General features: G+C 51.6%; 1 protein-coding gene across 2 annotated transcripts; it reads right to left on the bottom strand.

The window, feature by feature from the left end:
* Window positions 1–1,016: 1,016 nt before the first annotated feature.
* On the bottom strand, window positions 1,017–11,667 carry PLA2G2F (phospholipase A2 group IIF). 2 transcript variants are annotated; one of them, XM_036999545.2, is made up of 6 exons: window positions 11,378–11,667; window positions 10,659–10,711; window positions 7,798–7,942; window positions 6,896–7,005; window positions 4,701–4,864; window positions 1,017–3,260 (listed from the first exon to the last, which is right to left on the bottom strand). In XM_036999545.2, exons 1-6 carry the CDS (start codon window positions 11,491–11,493, stop codon window positions 3,249–3,251), a joined length of 600 nt encoding a protein of 199 aa, XP_036855440.2. In that variant the 5' UTR covers window positions 11,494–11,667; the 3' UTR covers window positions 1,017–3,248. The 2 variants fall into 2 exon arrangements, with proteins under 2 accessions (XP_036855440.2, XP_017518222.3); XM_017662733.3 differs by having other exon boundaries at window positions 1,017–4,864; window positions 11,378–11,666.
* Between the last annotated feature and the right edge of the window lie 7,161 nt (window positions 11,668–18,828).

Below are 18,828 nucleotides of genomic sequence, written 5' to 3'. Positions count from 1 at the left end.
CATCTTTGTTCCACTTTATATTTTTATCCAAGTTCTGTTTCTAACAGATGGGACAAGTTGAGGTTACTTATTCAGTATGAGAGATAAAGCTTTGTACCAATATTTGTGGAACAGACTTTTAAGGTTTTTCTTTGCCCCAATATGAAATCTTAAGGAGGCTGTGGGAGCTAGGTTGAGGACATCAGGCAGCACCTGTATGCCTCCTAAGTCCCTCTGAGTGGATAAAATATCAGCCTGTTTCCAGTGAGCTTTTTTCCTTTTTAGCTTCAGGTAGTTGCTTTTGGGAGTCCTTGAGTCCCTTGAGAACCCTCGACAGATGGCAGGAGGCTGAACATTCAAGTGACTGAGGGCTGGAGTGGGCAGAGAAAAGGCTGGTGGGGTGAACAGAGGGACGGAGGGAGTAAAGGTTTGCAGGGGGTCATATAATGGATTCAGGGGAACTGAAGGGAAGCCTGAAGGACGTGAGAGGGGGAGACCGGGAGGCAGGACTTAGGAGAGCCAGTTTGGGGACATCTCAAGTTCCCCAAGGAAACCAGTGAAATCCCAAATTCAGCAGAGGCTTGAGAAAGGGGAATTTCAGTTGAGTGAGAAGTTCCCGTGGGAGAAGCAGGATCAGATAGAACAGAGAGGCTTCCCAAAGAATCAGGAAACATTTTCCAGCCTAGGGAGTCAGGGAGTAAATCCTCCCTCAAAATAAAGAGCCAGGAAGAAAGCCTGCCAGCCTCGCAGGTGTCTCTCAGACAAAGTAGCCTGGAACTTTAATCCAGCCTCAGAGGCTACTCGGAATCTTAAGAGTCAAAACCTGTCCTTACTGCGCTTCAACTGACATTTGTCTGGAGAGCTGGCTGGGGAGTTGGACTCATCTCTGTAGGTCCCCGATCAGTCAGGACTGAAGACAGAGGCTTCAAAGATGCACACCGGGGGTCCTGGCTGAGATGTCCAGGGGTCCAGTGATGAAAATGACCCCATCTGAGTCACAGCACCACGACTGTTAGAAAGCCAGAGCTGGGCAGTAGTATAAGAGGTAAAAACAGATTTTATTCAAGAACTATTGCAACAGAGGCCAGTGGAGAACTGAGCTCAATTCTGAACACAACCATCAGGAATCCCCACTTTTCTTGAGTGGGGGTTTATGGCTAAGGAACAGGGTTCAGGGTTGGTGGTTGGAAAATTGCTAAGAGGCTCAGATAATTCTTGCTAAACTGACCTAACAGGATTCTTGCTGAGGTCAGACATCTCCTGGGGATGGTGGAGGGTGAGAAATTTGATCAGATGTTGAGGACAGGTAGGGATTCTCTATCTCCCCTGCCCCAGACTAAACTGACGTGGCAGCATTCTTGCTAAACTCAGATGAAGTTGAAACCCAAAGGCTAAAGCCCAGTTGAGGAAAGGTCTCAGGGGAGCCCCACCAAAGTTTGGCCAGTGGCAGCTCCCGGATGGTGCAAAGCAAGGACCGCTGCCTCCTGGAGCGTTAGCATCAAAGACCTCATTAACTTGGAAGGGGTCCTGTAGAAGCAAGGAGCCCCTTCCTCAAAAAGTGTGACTCCCCAGCCCTCCTCTCCACCTCCAGAGACCTCAAATACACCCTCCTGGCTTCACCACCAGTCCCTGGGGGGCTCTTTCGGGGACTGCCACGGGCACGCTTGGGGCTCATCCTCGGTGCTCCCTGTGACGGCACTTGGCACCATGTGTCAAGGTTATCAGTCCACAGGCTGCAGGTTGGGGTGGGGTCTGGCTATTGGTGCCCGCTCCAAAGCCCAGCATCACACCTGGCCCATAGGAGACATTTGTTTAGGTCCATCAAATGAATGAACCAATGTGTGATCTTATCAGGGGTTTTCAAACCCTGATAAAATTTTGGCTGAAGAATCTGTTTACTTAGAGTCGCTCATATGAATGCTCAAAATATAATACAGGAAAACTTGGGCTGCTCAACCAAAGGTTGAGTTGGTGGGGGGCAGGGCCCCATCTGCTCTCTCTGCCCTTCCCCAGAGATGACCCCTAGAAGTCCCCAGGAATACACATGGCTTTGGGGAGCATGTGAAACAGCTGTTCTGGTCACTCTGCATATGGAAAACTGATGCCTGTAACAGGGAAGGGCCCAAGGCTGGGACCCAGGCCTAGTGTCCTGCTGGGCTATCAGTTGCTGTCAGCTGCCCCGAGCTGCCCAAGCCTTCATGAAGAAGGTGCAACGAAGAGTAGTGAAAGGTCAGATGCTGAGGAGTCAAGTCCCAGCTGTCACTGAAAACCTGTGTGGCTTTAGGCAAGTTACTTTCCCTCTCTGGGCCTCAGCTGTTCAATGGAAAAGGAGGGGGTGGAGGCAGAGCATTATGGACATTGGTGCTTGGCACTCAGCCCTGTAGCTGTTACTATCTGACTGCAAGACCACTGTGCCTGTGACCTCAGCACCGCTTCCAACCCGCCCAACATTTGCTTCTCTGCTGGAGCAGGACCGCTTCATCCAGGCTGGGTGTCAGGGCGCCCACTTTCCCAGAGCTAGAGACCCAGGAGGGAGTCACTGTGCCCACCCCCAATACCTGGCCAGGGAGCGCCAGGCCAAGGAGGACCGGCAGTGGGGCACGGAGGCAGGAGGCCTGTGTTAGTTTGGAGCGTCTCTGCAGCCGCGGCATCCAGGAGAGCCTGGGCTGAGCTGGGGGGCAGGCGAGCCTCCTTCACGCAGTCTCCCCCACACACGGGGCTAACCTCTCAGGAGTGGAGGGTGCATGCATGTAGAAGGGCAGGGCAAGAAACCGAAGCCCCCCCAGGGAGATGGTTCCCATCTCCGGGGCACTCCAGGTGCACCTCCCCAGCTCCAGCCCTGACTTGGTGAGGCTGCAGCTCAGAGATGGTGCGGCTGGCCCAGGAGGGCGAGGTGGTTTGCCAGCCGGGCTCCTGAGCAGGCAGAAGACCTCAGTGCTGGGCAGGCAGGTCAGGGCACACGGGGGACACAGCCAGCACCCAAGGCCAGCGGAAGGCGAGCGGTCAGCCCCTGCACAGGGACAGCCGAGCGGCCAGCAGCTTCATCCTGTCCCAACGGCCGGTGTTCTGGAAGCTGTGGCTAGGCAAGGCCCAGCCCTGCCGTCATTTTCACAGACATTGTCTCTCTGTCCCCGTGCCTCTCCCTGCCTCCACCCTTCTTGGGTGTCCCTCCCCCAGTGACAGTGGTCCGGGAGGGCGCTGGCTGGGAGGGCGACCCTGGCGGCTGTTCTCAGAGTCCAGTCAGGTCACAGCGCTGAGTCAGTGCGTCCTCAGGGTTGACACTGGGGAAAGACAGAAGGTGGGGCACGCTGGCTTCCTGGAGGCCGCGGAGCCCAAGGTCAGGAGGTGAGGCAGGGCAGGAAGGGGGAAGGTGCCCCTGGAGAAAGAGCAGTGCTGGGGCGGAGGTAGGAGGGCGGGCCTGCGGGGGCCCTGCTGCCCCGCGCTCCTCTACCCCACTTCTCCTGCCAAGACCTTCGTGATCTGGCTGTCTGACCCCCACGCTGTCTCGCCTCTCTCCCAGCCCCTCTTCTCCCTTCCCGCTGTACCATCCTGCTCCTCCCACTGCCTCCTGATTCTTCCCCACAGCCTCCTGTCTGGGCCTGCTCTCCCCCACCTTTGTTTCCCTCTTCACTGAGGGGTCACGACCCTCAGCCTCCTCCCCACAGAAGGGCTTCTGGCACTGGGCTGCAGCCAGGCCTCTCCCTGCCCAGGGAGAGAGGGGCCTGGGCTTCCTCCGCCTGCTGGCCTGGCTACTGCACCAGGGAAGAGGCAGGCAAGGTTGTGGGGGTGGGGGGAGTACAGGAGGGCTGGGCCCTGCTCACTCCCAAAATTGTCAGGGGCCCTGGGGCCTTGGGCCCGGCTGCTCCTCAGAGCAGTGGGGTTGCAGGCCAGAACGTGCCTCTTACGTGAGTGGGTCAGTGGGGCGGCAGGGGAGCCTGGGAGGGTGGGGAGCATATTGGAGTGGAGTGTGCACCCCCCACCCCCGTCTTGGCCCCTGTGCACTTAGTGTGAACGACTGTCAGTCAATGTCTACAGATGTTCACAGTCTGTCAGTGCCCACAAACCTGCTGTCAGGTGCTTTGGGTAACTGAGGCCAGGCTTGGGGGTTGGGACACCAAGCATCATGGCCATCCTGTGGGGTCTAGGCCTGGGCTCACGGACCACCTGCTGTCTGATGGGCTCTAGAGAGCCACACGGCCCTCAAAGCAGGAATTACCCTGAGTCACCCCATGGAGGCAGCCAAGGGGCCCCCAGAACCAAGGCCCCGTGACCAGCATTCTATCTGCCTAGGAACCCGGTCCTAGGATCCACTAAGGCCTGGGCCTGCTGGTGGCTCAGGATCTGGGGCTCAGACCCAAGGACCAGGGCTGAAGGAGTTAAGCCAAGACCAGCCAGTTCAGGGGCCCCAAGCCTCCTTCCTCTCAGGCCTTGCCTTCCACATCAGGAGAGACCCCCATAAGCCACATGTTCCCTGCTGAGTCCAGGATCAGCAGCAGGACACAGCCATGCTTGGTGCTGGGTGGGAGGAACTGGGTGCTGGTCTCCCTGGGGAGGTCCAGGGAGGAGGCAGGGGCATGCCTCCCGTCTCCTGGTCCTGCCTGCCTCCACCTGCCCCATCCGTCCAGTCCCCAGAGCCAGAACCTCCACCCCCCTTCTCTGCCAGACCCCAGAGAGCTCTAAGGAGGCTCATGGGGCACAGAGAAGATGTCACTGCAGGCCACCTCCTCCGGTGGCTCGTAGATGCTGCAGTTGGGGGTGGGGCCCTGGCAGTAGACATTGAGGTGGTTGCGATGCTTCTCATTGTACAGCTGGCTCTGGAGGCACAGGACCAAGCTCTTGTCACATGCACAAGTCTGCTTGTCACACTCTGTCTTGTTGAGCTCACCTGGGGGGTGGGGGGAAGCACACAGACGCTGGGGCTCTGGTGGTCCCCAGAATGAGGTCCCAGGGCCAGTAGCACCCCCGCAGGCCCAGCAGTCGTTCACAGTCCTCCAGGTGACTCTAGAGAACCTCTGAGGTCCAGCATGTCATTGTGTAGTGGGGAAACTGAAGGCCCTTAGAAAGGTTTACGTAAGTCCCTCAGCAAACCCAAGGCCGAGCTGGGGCAGAAACTCGGGTGTCAGGACCGGCCCCCCAGGCCAGTTACCTTCGACTATCCCAGGCCTCCTCTCTTTAATCACAGAATCGCAGGACACTCACCGGGGAGGGAGTTGTCGGTGAGGAAGGAGGGTGACAAAAGTTTGCAAAGTGCTTAGCTCAGTGCCTCCCGTGGAGCAATACTTAAACCTGGTAACTGCTGCTGTGGGCGGTGTTACTATTATTAGCCTTCAGAAATCATCTGCCCCATCTTAACCCCAAGGGTGTATTAGAATCAACTGGAGGGCTTATTAAAACAAGGGGTGTGGACCTACCCCTTGAGCTTCAGATTCAGTGAGTCTGGGTGGGGCCTGAGAATCTGCATTTCCAACAAGTTCCTCCCCTTCTCCCCCATGCTGATGTTGCCATTCGGGGAACACCCTTTGAGAACCACCCACCGGCCCAGTGGGTTGTCATCTTGTCTAACTTTCCTTCAGCAGAATCCTTTCTCTTAAGTGCAACTCTTTGCAGAAAGCTAATATATCAAACAACTGAAAGAGAAGCAGCTTCAGCTATAAAATACGAACCAACTGGAGCACAGAGGGATCCCCTCCCATCACCTGACCCTGGGGCCGCCAGGAATCCCCAGAACCCAGGGTGAAGACCACCGCTTTGGGGCAGTCCAAGCAAGACTGCTCTCCATGAACTGCTTTAATTCACCTCCTCTCTCAAGCCAGCCCCTCCACCCCAGGAGCGGCAGGATCCGGGGACCACAGGGCCCTGGGCTCCCAAGGGCTGCAGCTTGCCTGGTTCTCTGCCAGGCTCTTTCCCAGAGAACAGGAGGCTGTTTCCTTTTCAAAAAAAGGAGTTTCTTTGCACAGCTGGGATTGCTTGTGAGCTCTTGTGAGGGGCAGCAGTAGAGCCTGGTTAGGACAAGGAGACCAAAGGGGCCTGGGGCTGCCCAAGGCGCTAGGCCAGGGGGGCACTGAGGGCAAGGCGGGACACCTGGACCATTAGCTTGGCTGCCACACCCCTCCGTTGGGGAACGGCCACAGAGGGACCACGGTTAAGGAGGGCACCCTGCCGGGCCTAGTCCCAATAGCTTGGATCTTGGAAACCCTGAGGGTCCTGGGATGGGGCCCCCTTCTGGTGGGGTCCCAGTGACAGAACTGGAAGGCAAAGGCTCTTCTCTGATCCAGCACCCCGACCCCATACCCCTGGGGAGAAAGGCCAGGTAGGGAAGGGTCCTGCAAAGAGGTGCTGACAGAGCCCAGGTTTAAACCCAGGTCTCCCGACTCCCAGGCCAGCACATCACAGTCTCAGTCACCTGAGGATCTGGTGAAAAGCAGGCTCCTGGGCCTCACCCACAGGGTTGTAATTGCTCCCTAAGCTCTCCAAAGCTTAAGCATCAGGGACTAGAGAGCCAGGGAGGCAGTTCAGGCCTGGGGATCAGAACACACCAGGGAGGTGTGCCGCTGTCGCAGCCAGGGGCGTCAGGTTAATAAACCAACCACTGAAACCAAGAGGCCTGGTGTATTTGAATTTCAGACAAACAACAAATATTTTAGTATAAGGGTTTCCCAAATATTGCATGGGACATACTTATGCTAATTCGAATTTTATACCAGTTGATTTTATGTTAACATTTAATTTCTAGTTTAAGTATGTTCCATGCAGTATTTAGGATATACTTATGTGAAAACATTTTTTTTTTGTTTATATGAAATTCATATGTAATCAGGCATCCTGTAGTTCATCCGGCAGCCCTGCTCAGGACCCCATCCCAGGCTCGGGGGTCAGTGCCCTTCTCCTGGGGGTGGATAGCAGGGGAGGGACTCACTGCAGACAATTGTAGTATTATTGTTGATGGTGTAATCATAGTGGTCCACGAAGGGGTGGCAGCCCTGGTCAAAGAGCTTCTGGTAGCAGCAGTCATGGGCATGGCAGCACCTGGGGGCAGGTAGAGCAGAGCAGTCCCACAAAGCCTGCCTTGGCCCATCTCCGCTGGCAAGGACCCCATCCTCTGTTCCAGGTCCTCACAGGTCAGACCTTCAGGCTGAGGCCCAAAAAGGAGTAGTTACTTGCCCAAGATCACACAGCCAGGCAGGGCCAGGCCAGTGCCCCAGGTTCTTGTCCTATGCCCAGGGCTCCCAGCTTCCCTCCTTGGACCACTGGCTGCAGCTGCAGGAGGGGCCAGGCAATGTGGTCAGGGTAGGAGGGAGGGTTAGGGTTGAATCCATGTCAGAGGAGCCTGACTATATAAAGAGGCCGTACCTGGCTGAGCATGATGGCCAGGGAGGGACAAAGGTCTGGAGGGTTGAGTGGGACTGGGGGGGTTGGGGAAGCAAATGTGGTGTCGCTGTCCCCACATCCTCTGGAGGAAATGGAAGCAGAAGAGAAGCCATGGCTCTGTCGTCAGTCCAGTGGGAGAAGCAAAACCCCCCCCTCCGGGGCCCCAGGGAGCTCAGCCCTTGCCTCTCTCCAGGATGAGCCGGGTGACTGTTGCTCTCATGTGTTTTGGGGTAGGTCAAAGGTTCCTTTCTGGTGAGAACATGAGTTCAAATGCCTCCAAGCCCAAGACCTTGGAGATGGAACATAGAATGCGTCCTGGACAGTTGGGAGGGAGGCAGGTCCAGGGTCCGGCTCCTGGTCACTAACTCACTGAAAAAGCCGTCTCCCACCTCTCAGAGATGGGGATCAGTCTGACCTTCGCTGTCCCCGCCCAGGCCCTCCGGAACCTACCAGTCCACCTCATCCATGGGCAGGCCATGCCCGCCCAGCCCGCAGTAGCAGCCATAGCCCACAAAGGACAGGATGGCATTTTTCCCCGTGATGGCTTCCACCATGAACTTCAGGTTGAGCAGGTTGCTGTGGGCTACGGGCAGGACTGCAAGAGAACCGGGGGTGCTGTGAGCTCCCTGCACATGGGGGGGCCCTCCCGGGGGGGCCCTCTCATCTGAGTGACTGTCCTCCCAACACCCCAGGGACAGGGAAAGGGGGACGGTGGGCAAAGCAGGAAGGGGACGCAATCAGCACCACACCCGGTATGGCGCATCACCCACTCTCTTACTTTAAGCCCTTTGGCCCTGAGAAAATACCAATAGTTACTATTTGCTGTGCCAGGCACTGTCCTAAGCCATTTCTGTGCATTAACTCACGTTCTCACACTGCAACTCTACTAGGTACTATTATTATCCCCATTTTAGGGATGAGGAAGCTGGAGACCCAGAGCTCTTTAGTAACTTGCCCAAGAATCCGTTGTCAGAAGCCGTGGAGACAGGATTTGAACCCAACTATAAAGGGTTTCACCAATGCCATCTGCTCTTCTGAACACGGGTTTGATTCCAGGCCCTTCCAGCTTGGCCTGCCTCCTCTGCGCCCAGTGGGGACTCGGCATCCCTACCCTAGTCCGGAGCTTGGGGCGCCTCAGGATTAATCAGAGACAGTTCGGGGTGCTGGTCCTTCAGTGAACGCACACATGCTGTTCCTCAGTGGGAAGCCACAGACTTTGGGGTCACACAGGACTTGGCCCATAACTAAAGCTCTCTGGGACTCTGTTTTCCCTCCTGTCAAATGGGAACAGCAATCCCAGCCTCTGGAGATGCGGCAGGCCAGCGCCTAGCTGACAGCCTGATCCGCAGCGGACGCTCCCTCCCTCCGCAGCAGCAGCGCCCCGGGGGCCCAGCCTGTCTCCCAAGCTGCACGAGGAGACTTGGCTGGGATGGCTGAGGGGGGCAGGGAAGGGAGCTCAGCACCAGCTCCCTGTCCCAACCCCATCCTCCTGCTCTGCAGGGTTCTCACTGCTGGAGTAAAACATGTGTGCTAAGCAGCTTGGGAGTCACGGAAATGGGTTTGCAAACGGGTTTCCCCATTAGCGCTGTGGGGCCAAGGGCAGATTGTGTAACCTCTCTGACCTCAATTCCCAAATCGAGGGATAATGATGCTCCTCTGCAGGGCGCCGTGTGCAGAGCACCTTGAGGAAGGATGGCCCTCAGGGAGGTGTGGGCCTCCTCATCTCCCAGCCTGACCCCTGCACCCCATCCTTGTCACCCAGGGCCAGGGGTCAGGGTGGGCAGCTTCTGTCCCCAGGTACCTGGACCAGCAGCTCCCACTTTGCGAGAGAAGGTGAGTAACTCCCCGAGGCGGGGGAGCCCCACACAGGTTGGACATACACACACGTGCCACACGCACTTCACACATACGGACACACTCACACTCACCTGCCTCAAACTCTCCCCTGCACACCACTTACACGTGCACGCACAAACCCCATACAGTCACACACAGTCATGCTCATACTTGCCAGCCTCACACTCAGACACAGACACAACTCACATACAACTTACAGGTCACACACTGATGTACACTCAGGCCTAGAAACACACTTGACATACACATTCACCTGCCTCCCACACAATATACTCACACACAGGTACACATACTCACAGTCTACACACAACATACATTCATGCCCACACTCACCAATATACACCCACTTATATACTCACACACAACTTGTACATTGCACACTCACACACACCTCACATTGACAAACAGACCCTCACTTCCCTTGCACACCTGCACACACTTAGATGTACAAATACACTCACACACGCTGCACCCAGGTGGAATCCACCAGGCCGAGGTCACGTCCACACTCACAGTCCAAGCAGGAGAAACAAAGTTTGCGCGCAGTCAGCCGGCAGCCCTGTGCCCATCCAGTGGCTGGGCTGAACTCAAGTAGTTGTTTTCCAAACACAGCTCTTTGCCTGAATTCAACCAGCAGTTTCTCACATCTGGATACATTCCTTATTTTGTTTCTGGTATTTTTTTCTTCTTCTCAAACCAGGCTGTGTTCAGGCAACATTTAACAGGCTGGACAGAAAGTCAGAGAGAGGTTTAACACACCTTCCCCCACCTGCCACCAGAACACCTGGGTGTGGCAGGGTCAGCGTCATGTCAGGGTCCTCACTGTCCCTGGTCTCTATGCCTGGGAGCATTGCCCCTGGGCAAGAAGCCCCCCGGAGCTTCTCCACCATCTTCTTGTCCACTCACACCAACCCCACTGCTACACACACAATTTATGCAGGCAGTGCACCCCTCCATTCATATACACACTCTAGAAACATACATACTGTAGGTCACACACACACACACCTTATTGACATGTGTTTTAGACATAGACATCACCATGTGCTCAGCTACACCTACACAGACATAGATACACACGCATATCCACACACACATTGTGTACATAAGTACACAAATACACACTCCTATGTACACAAACACCCAGGTTTTGCTGGGGTGCCCAGACACCCCACAAATACCACTGCTTTATGATACTTTCCCAGCTCTGGGTGCTGGCCCCTTGAGGCCTGTAAATGCCAACTGCCCCAGTGTGTTTACAGGTGGCTGGAGGAGTAAACAGCCCCCAAAAGAAAAGGAAGCCTGATGGGCTGAGCCGGGAAGTAGAGGCCCGGGGAGGGGGCACCAGGCCCAACGTCTTACTGCTGGACGGTAGATGCAGAGCCCAGATGCCCAAGGTCACGGGAGAAGGCTGGGAGGGGAAGAGGAGGAGCCTGCCCAGAGCCCGTACTCACTGCTCCCAGCCAGGATGGCGATGGTGAAGAGCTTCTTCATTCCCAGGAGAGATCTGGAGAGAAAGAAAGTCCTGAGTCGGCCCCTTCCACCTTCCTGCAGCCCCAGGCCCGATGTTTCCCCGGGGCCTCATCACAGGCGCCATCCATGCCCCCTTCATGCCCTCGTTCCTGCTGCCCCAGCTCTGTGATTAGCACCTCCAGGAACATCTGAGGACTTCCCACCTGCCCTGTAGCTCCAGGAGGAACCGCAGAGCCAGGGGATACTTCTCAAACCAGGAGCTCCCTTCCTGCCCACCCCAAGCAGGAATCCCCTCCATGCATCCGCTTCCAAGACAGGAAGCTCACTGTCTCATGGCGATGGGTCACTGTCGCAGATCAGAACCAATCCCCCTTCCAGACACACTCCACGAAGTCACATGATGCAACCTGGTGGCTGGGTCTTGCACTTGGAGCCACGAGACCTGGGTCCCTGGGGTCCAGTCCCAACTCAGCTTCCAAAATGCTGTGTGACCTCAGATAGACCCCTTAGCCTCTCTGGGCCTCAAGTGCTTCATGAGGATTGACTAGATGACCCCTAAGGCTGAAATGCAATGTCCTATCTCAGTTGCCCCTTAGAGACTCAGAGCTCCTTTCTGGAGAAATGGATTCTAGGAACCAGTTCCCTACCCCTCCCTGCACCTCTCCATGGAGGGTGCCCTCCCTGGGTAATAGGCACATACCTGGAGGTTCTTGAAGGAGAAGAGGCCCTGAGACTTGGGCCCCTCCACCCAGAGGGGTGTCTAACCAGCACCTTCTTCCTGAACCCTCTGGGGCTGACCTGCACCCCACATGCCATGTTCTGGATCCTGGGGGGCCAGCGACATAGGGCTTGTAGAGTCTGCAATCCGCTCTGAAGGCTCTGGGGAGCAGGCCCCAGCTTCAGGCCACCAAGCACACTGGCAGGATAGTGCTGGGGCAATGCCCCTGGGCCGGAGGCAGGTGACACATGCCCTAGAAAAAGAAGGCTCCACCTCCTCCTTCCATCGCCACCGCCCTGCCCACAGCTGCCTGGCACAGCCCCACCCCCATGGTGTTCTGACCAGCGAAGAGTGTGGGTTTAATGCATTGGACCAGGAGCTGGCCCTTTCCTCACATCTGAAAGGAATTCGCCCAAAGGGCTCTCTATTCCCATCTGAAAAGGAAGCTAAAGAAAAAGTTATTCAGTGACACTTGTTAAAGCACCGTGAGGTAAATTTATTTGAGGGGGTCATCGGTTCGGTGTAGGGACTACAATGGGGTCTTGCAGTGGGGGAGAGAGATTAGGCTCAACTCTAAGTACAACAAGGAAAGTGGGGATTTATAGCCAAGGAGCAGGTGGGGATCAGTGGACAGAAAATTACTAAGAGGAGATATCAAGGGTATGAGGATCCTGGATAAGCTCACCTAGCAGGGTTCTTGCTGAAGGCCGGCCAGTGTGATTGGACATTACCTGGGGGATGATGGGCATGAGGAACCCCCACCAAGTATTGAGAGTGATCAGACATCAAGGATGCGTAGATCCTGGCTGAACTGACTAAGCAGGAGTCTTGCTAAAATTGGACAAAGAAGAGATGAACATGGAAATCTAGAAGTGGAGGCCTAGTTTAAAACAGCCCAAGACAGCCTGAGTAGAGTTTCGTTGAGGAGAGAGTCTTCGCCTGGGAGGCCCTCGTGTGGACATGCCCATGTCTGTAAGGCAGTCCTCCACATCTGGGAGGCCTTTAGTCCAGTCCCTGCAGAAGAACATGACCCACATCTACAAGGACATATGCCCACATCTGGCCAGACTAGGACAGAGGCCCATGCATCTGGCAGGAAGCCCCAAACTCACATCTGGAGGGGCAAGCCTGTCTCATCTGGAGCAGGGCTTCTCTGCCCAGCACCGCCGTCCTGTGGCCTGATGCCCCTCTGGGTGTCCTGTGGTGCTGACCATGTCCCTGCTTCCACGGCTAGACCCAGCAGGAGCCCCCTCTCCATGCTCCTCCCCCACTACCCTGCCAAGTATGACAACAGAAATGCTCCAGACATCACCAGATGTGCCCTGGGGGGCACAGTTGCCTCTAGTTGAGAGCCTGGTGACCTGGGAGTCAATGCCATCTGCCTCTTGCTGGGGAGGGCATGTGTGTGGGAAAGACAGACAGGAGAGCAGCCTGGAGCTTCCGCTCCTACCCCTAGCTTTTCCAACTTCCTCTTCCGGCTCTAGCCAGCCACGAGGCTGGCCAAACCAACATGTCATTTCCCCTTCTCCCAGGCCACCTCCTTCCCCTGTCCAACTTCCTCTCTATGGATCCAGTCCTTTCTCCTTCCCAGAAAATTGTCCTAGCAAAACCCCACTGCATTCCATCGCATGCCTCTGCATGGAAGGTGCTCATTTACGCCTGCCAATACATTCCTTTGTATATGGATCTTGACCCTTCACTCAGACTGGGGAATCCCAGAGAACACAGGATTATACATCCTCCAAAAGCCCAGGGGTTCCCCATGGGACAGGCCTGCATCTTCCTCACCAGGCTGGGAGCTCCCCGAGAATGAAGAGAGGTGGCCTGGAGGACAAGGCTGGTCTCTGCCTTCACTTGTCTGCACAAAGCTTGGCTTCAGTTTTTGCTTTGAGTTTTGTAAATGCCTCCTAATGTTATCACTCAGTTGAAGGGAGGAAAAACCAAGAAATAAGGCCCAGTTCTGTCCATGCACTGAAAGTACAGCCTCCAACCTGCAGATAACCAGGAGCCACTTACATCTATGACCAGGAGGCCACGGCCGGGATGGGGACCCCTGAGAGCCTCTGAGCTGTGCTGTTGCCAGTTTCTCACCCCAAATTTCCAGTGGCTGCTTTGGTTGGGCTGGTCTTCAGATTGGGTAATCCCCTGAGGGAAGGAAGGACTCTTTCCTCTTCCACACCACCTCTCACCTGCTAGCCCAGGGTGCTCAACACCAGAAGTCAACAATAAACTGGCCAACCCAGTAATTCCACTTCTGGGACTGTAAACCAATATGCAAACCTGGGTTGTTCCCAGAGGCAGATGAAAAAGGGTACTGACTGTGGCATTCTTTCCAACAAGCATCCCCAAATCAGAAGCAACTTAAGTCAGGAGATTAGTTAAGCAAATTATGAACCTTCCATCCATAAGCATATTTTCAAAGATTTGATGATACAAAAAGCAAAAACCCTAGATAGTAAGGGTAAAAATAATTTTGTAAAAAAAAGGAAGAGTTGGTGTGCAAATGTATAAGAATTATCTAGAAGGGTATACAGCAAAACAGTAGTGGTTATTTTTAGACAGTAGATGGTGGTTTTATTTTCTTATTTGTACATTTTTTTTTTGTATTAGAATGAATGTAATACATTCATTTGACAACTTAGATGCAATAGTTAATTTCCTGCAAAGACACAAACTCACTCAACTGGAAATGGCCCCATATCTATTAAAGAAATAGAATATATAGTTTAAAACCTTTTCATAAGTAAACTCCAGGTCCAGATCACTTCACTACTGAATTTGACTATGTTTGAGGAAGAAATAATACCAGCTGTATTAGACTGTTAGAGCTGCCATTACAAAGTACCACAGACTGGGGTGCTTAACAGATATTTATTTTCCCACAGTTATGGAAGTTAGAAGTCCAAGTTCAAGGTTTTGGCAGGGTTGGCTTCGTTCTGAGGTCTCGCTCCTGGGCTTGCAGATGGCCACCTTCTTGCCATGTCCTCACATGACTTTTTCTCCAGGTGTAATCATCTCTTCTGTCTTTTTTTGTGCCCAAATTTCATCTTCCAAATACACCAGCCAGACTGGATTTGGGTCCACCCTGCTGGCCTCCTTTTAGCTTAATCACCTCTTTAAAACCCTATCTTCAAATCCTCAGATACTGGGGGTTCTCATCAACATATAAATTTGGGGGAGGGGGACACACAATTCAACCCATAACACAAATTATACATAAATTCTTCCAGAAAAATGTAAGTGAAGGGAATACTTCTAACTCATTCTATCAAGCCATCACTTTTCTGATACAAAAAACAAAGATATTACAAGGAAAGGAACTACAAATTAATATCCCTTCAGAACATAGGTGCAAAATTTCTTAACAAACTGTTAGCAAACAGAGTCTAATAATATATAAAAAGGAAAACATACCATGACCATGTGGGGTTTATCCCAGGAATGAAAGGTTGGTTTTACATTAAAAATCAACCAATGTAATGGACCATATTAAGAGACTAAAGAAGAAAAACTATATGATTGTTTTCATAAATAGAAATAAAAGGCACATTTGACAATATCTGACATCCATTCCTGATTATAAAGAAACAAACCATCAGCAAATTCAGATAAAAGGTAACTTCCCTAGCTTGAAAAAGAGCATCTAGAAAAAACTTGCAGCTAATGTCATGCTTAATGGTGAAAGGCTGATTGCTTGCCTACCTTCCTAAGATTAGGACCAAAGCAACAATACCCACTCTCACCACTTCTATTCAACACTGGTGGTTTTAGCCAGTGCAATAGGCAAGAAAAGAAATAAAAAGGCATTCAGATTAGAAGAAGTAAGTTTGTCTCTGTTGGCATAAATATGATAGCCCATGTAAAAAATACTATAGAATCTTAAAAAAAAGTAAAGCTACCGGGAGTAATAACTGAATTTAGGAAGATCATAGGGTTTAAAGATGAAGATGTGAGAAAATTAATTGTACTTCCATATGCTTGGCAATGAGAACTAGAGATTGAGACTGAAAAAATATTATAATATCAAAAAATATTAAATATTTAAAGATAAATCTGACAATACTCACACTGAAAAGTATAAAGCAAGGCTCAGAGAAATCAGGGAAGACGAAATAGATGAAGGGATATACCATGTTCATGAATCAGAAGATTGAGCATTAAGATGTCAGTCTTCCCAATTTGTTCTGTCGAGGCAATGCACTTTCAACCAAAATCCTAATAGATTTTTCTTGTAGCAATTGACAAGCTGATCCTAAAATTCATATGGTAAAATATAATAACGTAACATTTACTATCTTCACCATTTTTTAGTGTTCAGTTTAGTGGCATTAAGTACATTCACACGGTTGTACAACGATCATCATTATGCATCCATAAGATGTAGGGCTTTCTTCATCTTGCAAAACTGAAGCTCTGTACTCATTAACCAACAACTCTCCATTTCCTCCTCCCCACAGTCCCTGGAAATCACCGTCCTACTTTCTGTTTCTATGATGCTGACTACTTCCAAAATTTAAAAAATAAATATTAAAAAATGGATCACAGTCCTAGATGTAAAACCTAAGCTTACAAAATTCCTACAAGAAAACATAAGAACATTTTTGAGACCTTGGATTAGGTAGGTTTCTTAATACAATACCAGAAGCACAATATATCAGGAAAAAAAAGAACCAATAAATTGAATTTCATGAAAATTAAACTTCTGCTTTTTTTTAAGACTCTGTTAAGATAATGGAAAGACAAGACCAGGAGAAAATATCTGCAAATCACATAACTGATAAATGACTTGTATCCAAAATACATAAAGAACTCTCAAAATTCAGTAATTAGAAAACAAACAACCCAATTTTTAAAAATAAGCCAAGTATTTGATTAGAATCCTCACCAAAGAAGATATTGATTGACAAATTAACATATAGAAAAGGTGCTCCAGCTCATTAGTCATTAGGGAAATGAAAATTAATGCCACATGAGACTCTACTACACACATACTAGAGAGCCTCCGATTTAAAAAAATTGACCATACCAAATTTTGGTGATGATGTGAAGCGACTGAATTTTCATATCCTTATGGCAGGAATGTAGAATGGCATACCACCTTGGAAAATGGCTGTTTTTAACAAAGTTAAAAATACACCCACCGTATGACCTGGTCATTCCAGTCCTAAGTATTTATCCAAGAGCAAAGAAAGCACATGTTCATATAAAGACTTATACTCAATTGTTCATAGCAGCTTTATTCATAATAGCCTAAAACTATAAACAATCCAAATGTCCATTGCTTGGTAACTGGATGAAAAACTGGTACATTCATGCAACACAATACCACTCACCAGTAAGAAGGAGGGAACAGAAGTCATATCCAACAACGTGACCTCAGCGGGGCCTGAGGGAACTTTTTTGGGTGATGGAAATGTTTTGTGTTTGCTTGGAAAATGGTTCTACGAGTGTCCACATTTGTCAAAACTTACCGAAATGGGTATATTTTGTTTAATGCAACATGTACCTCAATAAAGCTTTAAGATAAACAAATGTTTATAAGAAACATACTGCTTCTACTCTTATAACAAAAATGTTATACAGTATATATACTTATGTACTTTGCCAAATATTCCTAAGCATCAGGCAGTTGACTTTGGAGGAAGGAGGCATTGAAGGACATTATTCCCATTTTATGGAGGTGGAAACTGAGGCATCTGTGTAAACTGGGAAGCTACGTATCTCAGTCCTGTAAGTCAGGGAAGGCCATACTATAGGCAGCAGCCTGAGGACCAGGCCCGTCCCTCCGACCAGGTCTTTGTACAGCAGGCACGGTGCGTGTGTCTACTGAGGGACAAAAGGGGAGCAAGCAGAAGCAAGAGGGCAATAATGAACGGTGCACGCCTCCTCCAGGAAGACTGCCTGTGCATCCATTATTTTCTCTGGGCTCTCTTAACCACCTGTATTCATTTTCTTGGGCTGCCATAACAAAGTACCACAGATTGGGTGGCTTAAATAACAGGAATTAATTTTTTCTCAGTCCTGGAGGCTGGAAGTCAGAGATCCAAGTGGGAGCAGGGCTGGGTCCTTCTGAGGCCTCTCTCCGTGGCGTGCAGATGGCCCCTCTTCTCCCTGTGTCCCCACCTTGTCTTCCCTCTGTACCCATCTAGGTCCCAGTCTCTTCTTGTCAGTCATGTTGACTAGCGCCCACCCTAATGAGTTCATTTTAACTGAATTACCTCTTTGAAGATTCTATCTCCAAATACAGTTACATTCTGAAGTACTCAGGGTTAGGGCAGGGGACACAGTTCAGCCCATCACAATGCCCACTGTCCATAGGGTCCATGGCTCTGGCCCACTGGGAAAAACCAGGCTTGGGAGCGCAGAGACCGGTTAGTCCTCTCTGCTTGACAAGCAGCTGGAGCCTTTGGAGCCCCACTAGCCCCATCTGCAAATGGGGCACATAATACTCACCATATAAACTGTGCTTTGAGGAGTGAGATCTAAGCTTTGTGCAGCCGATGCATTGTTACTTCCCCTGGAGTTAATGAGGTAGCCCTCTGGACTAAGTCTTCTACCAGGTCTCCAGGCTGTGGGCCCCTGTGGGATCATGTTAAGAATTAATAGTAAAAATGCCTCTGGGTTCCTGTCTGGCTCACATAAGTCACCACCTCCCTAAGTGCCCCCCACCCCAAAATAAATCTTGCTATTATTTCTGGGAGTCTGTGGAGGAACCTTGGGAGTCCAGGCTTCTCATAGTCTTCTGCTCGGCATCCCCACCCACCTCCACAGCTGTCCATGGTCTTTGCACCCCAAAGGTGCAGACTCTCAAGTGCCCGGCGGGGCTGCCCTGTGTCGCAGCCTCAGTGCCGTACCATGCTCTGAACAGAGGAAAGGGCATGGCCCCCAGCCCCATCCTGTGCCATGTTTGCTCCCCTCTGCCCCCTGTGCCCTGCAGAGCCCCTCCCTGTGACCACAGTCTGTGCCTGGAGCTTCTGCAGGTATCTCTCCACAGGGCTGGAGCCAAATCCATCAGGCAAATATCCTGGTGTCCACAGCTATCCCCCATTCTGAGGCTGAGGCCGGACGCAGATCAACACATCTTCATGCAAATAACTTATGCAAATAGTGTGGGGTCCCTGCCCCTACCCACCAGACAGCCACCAGGATCTACACAGCCCAGGTTCCAAGCTCAAAGGTGTCTGGTCATTCCTGGGCCACTATAAGTTCCCAGTGGGCAGGGACTTGTCCACACTTTCCTCTCTGCCCGCTACAGTGTGCTGGGTCTGCCCAGAGCTGGCGCATAGCTGATGTTCAGCAATTGCCTGATGAATGGAATTCTTTGCTGGGTTCTTGTGGGATTTCTTGGAAATATGGTCTTTGCCTCCCAGAAGCTAATATACTAATAACACCACTAATTACCATTATTGAGTGCTTACTGTGTACAAGCCAAG

The sequence above is a fragment of the Manis javanica genome, chromosome 4, assembly GCF_040802235.1.
Source record: "Manis javanica isolate MJ-LG chromosome 4, MJ_LKY, whole genome shotgun sequence".
NCBI classification, from domain to species: Eukaryota; Metazoa; Chordata; class Mammalia; order Pholidota; family Manidae; genus Manis; species Manis javanica.
This window is presented reverse-complemented; position numbering and strand designations above follow the sequence as displayed.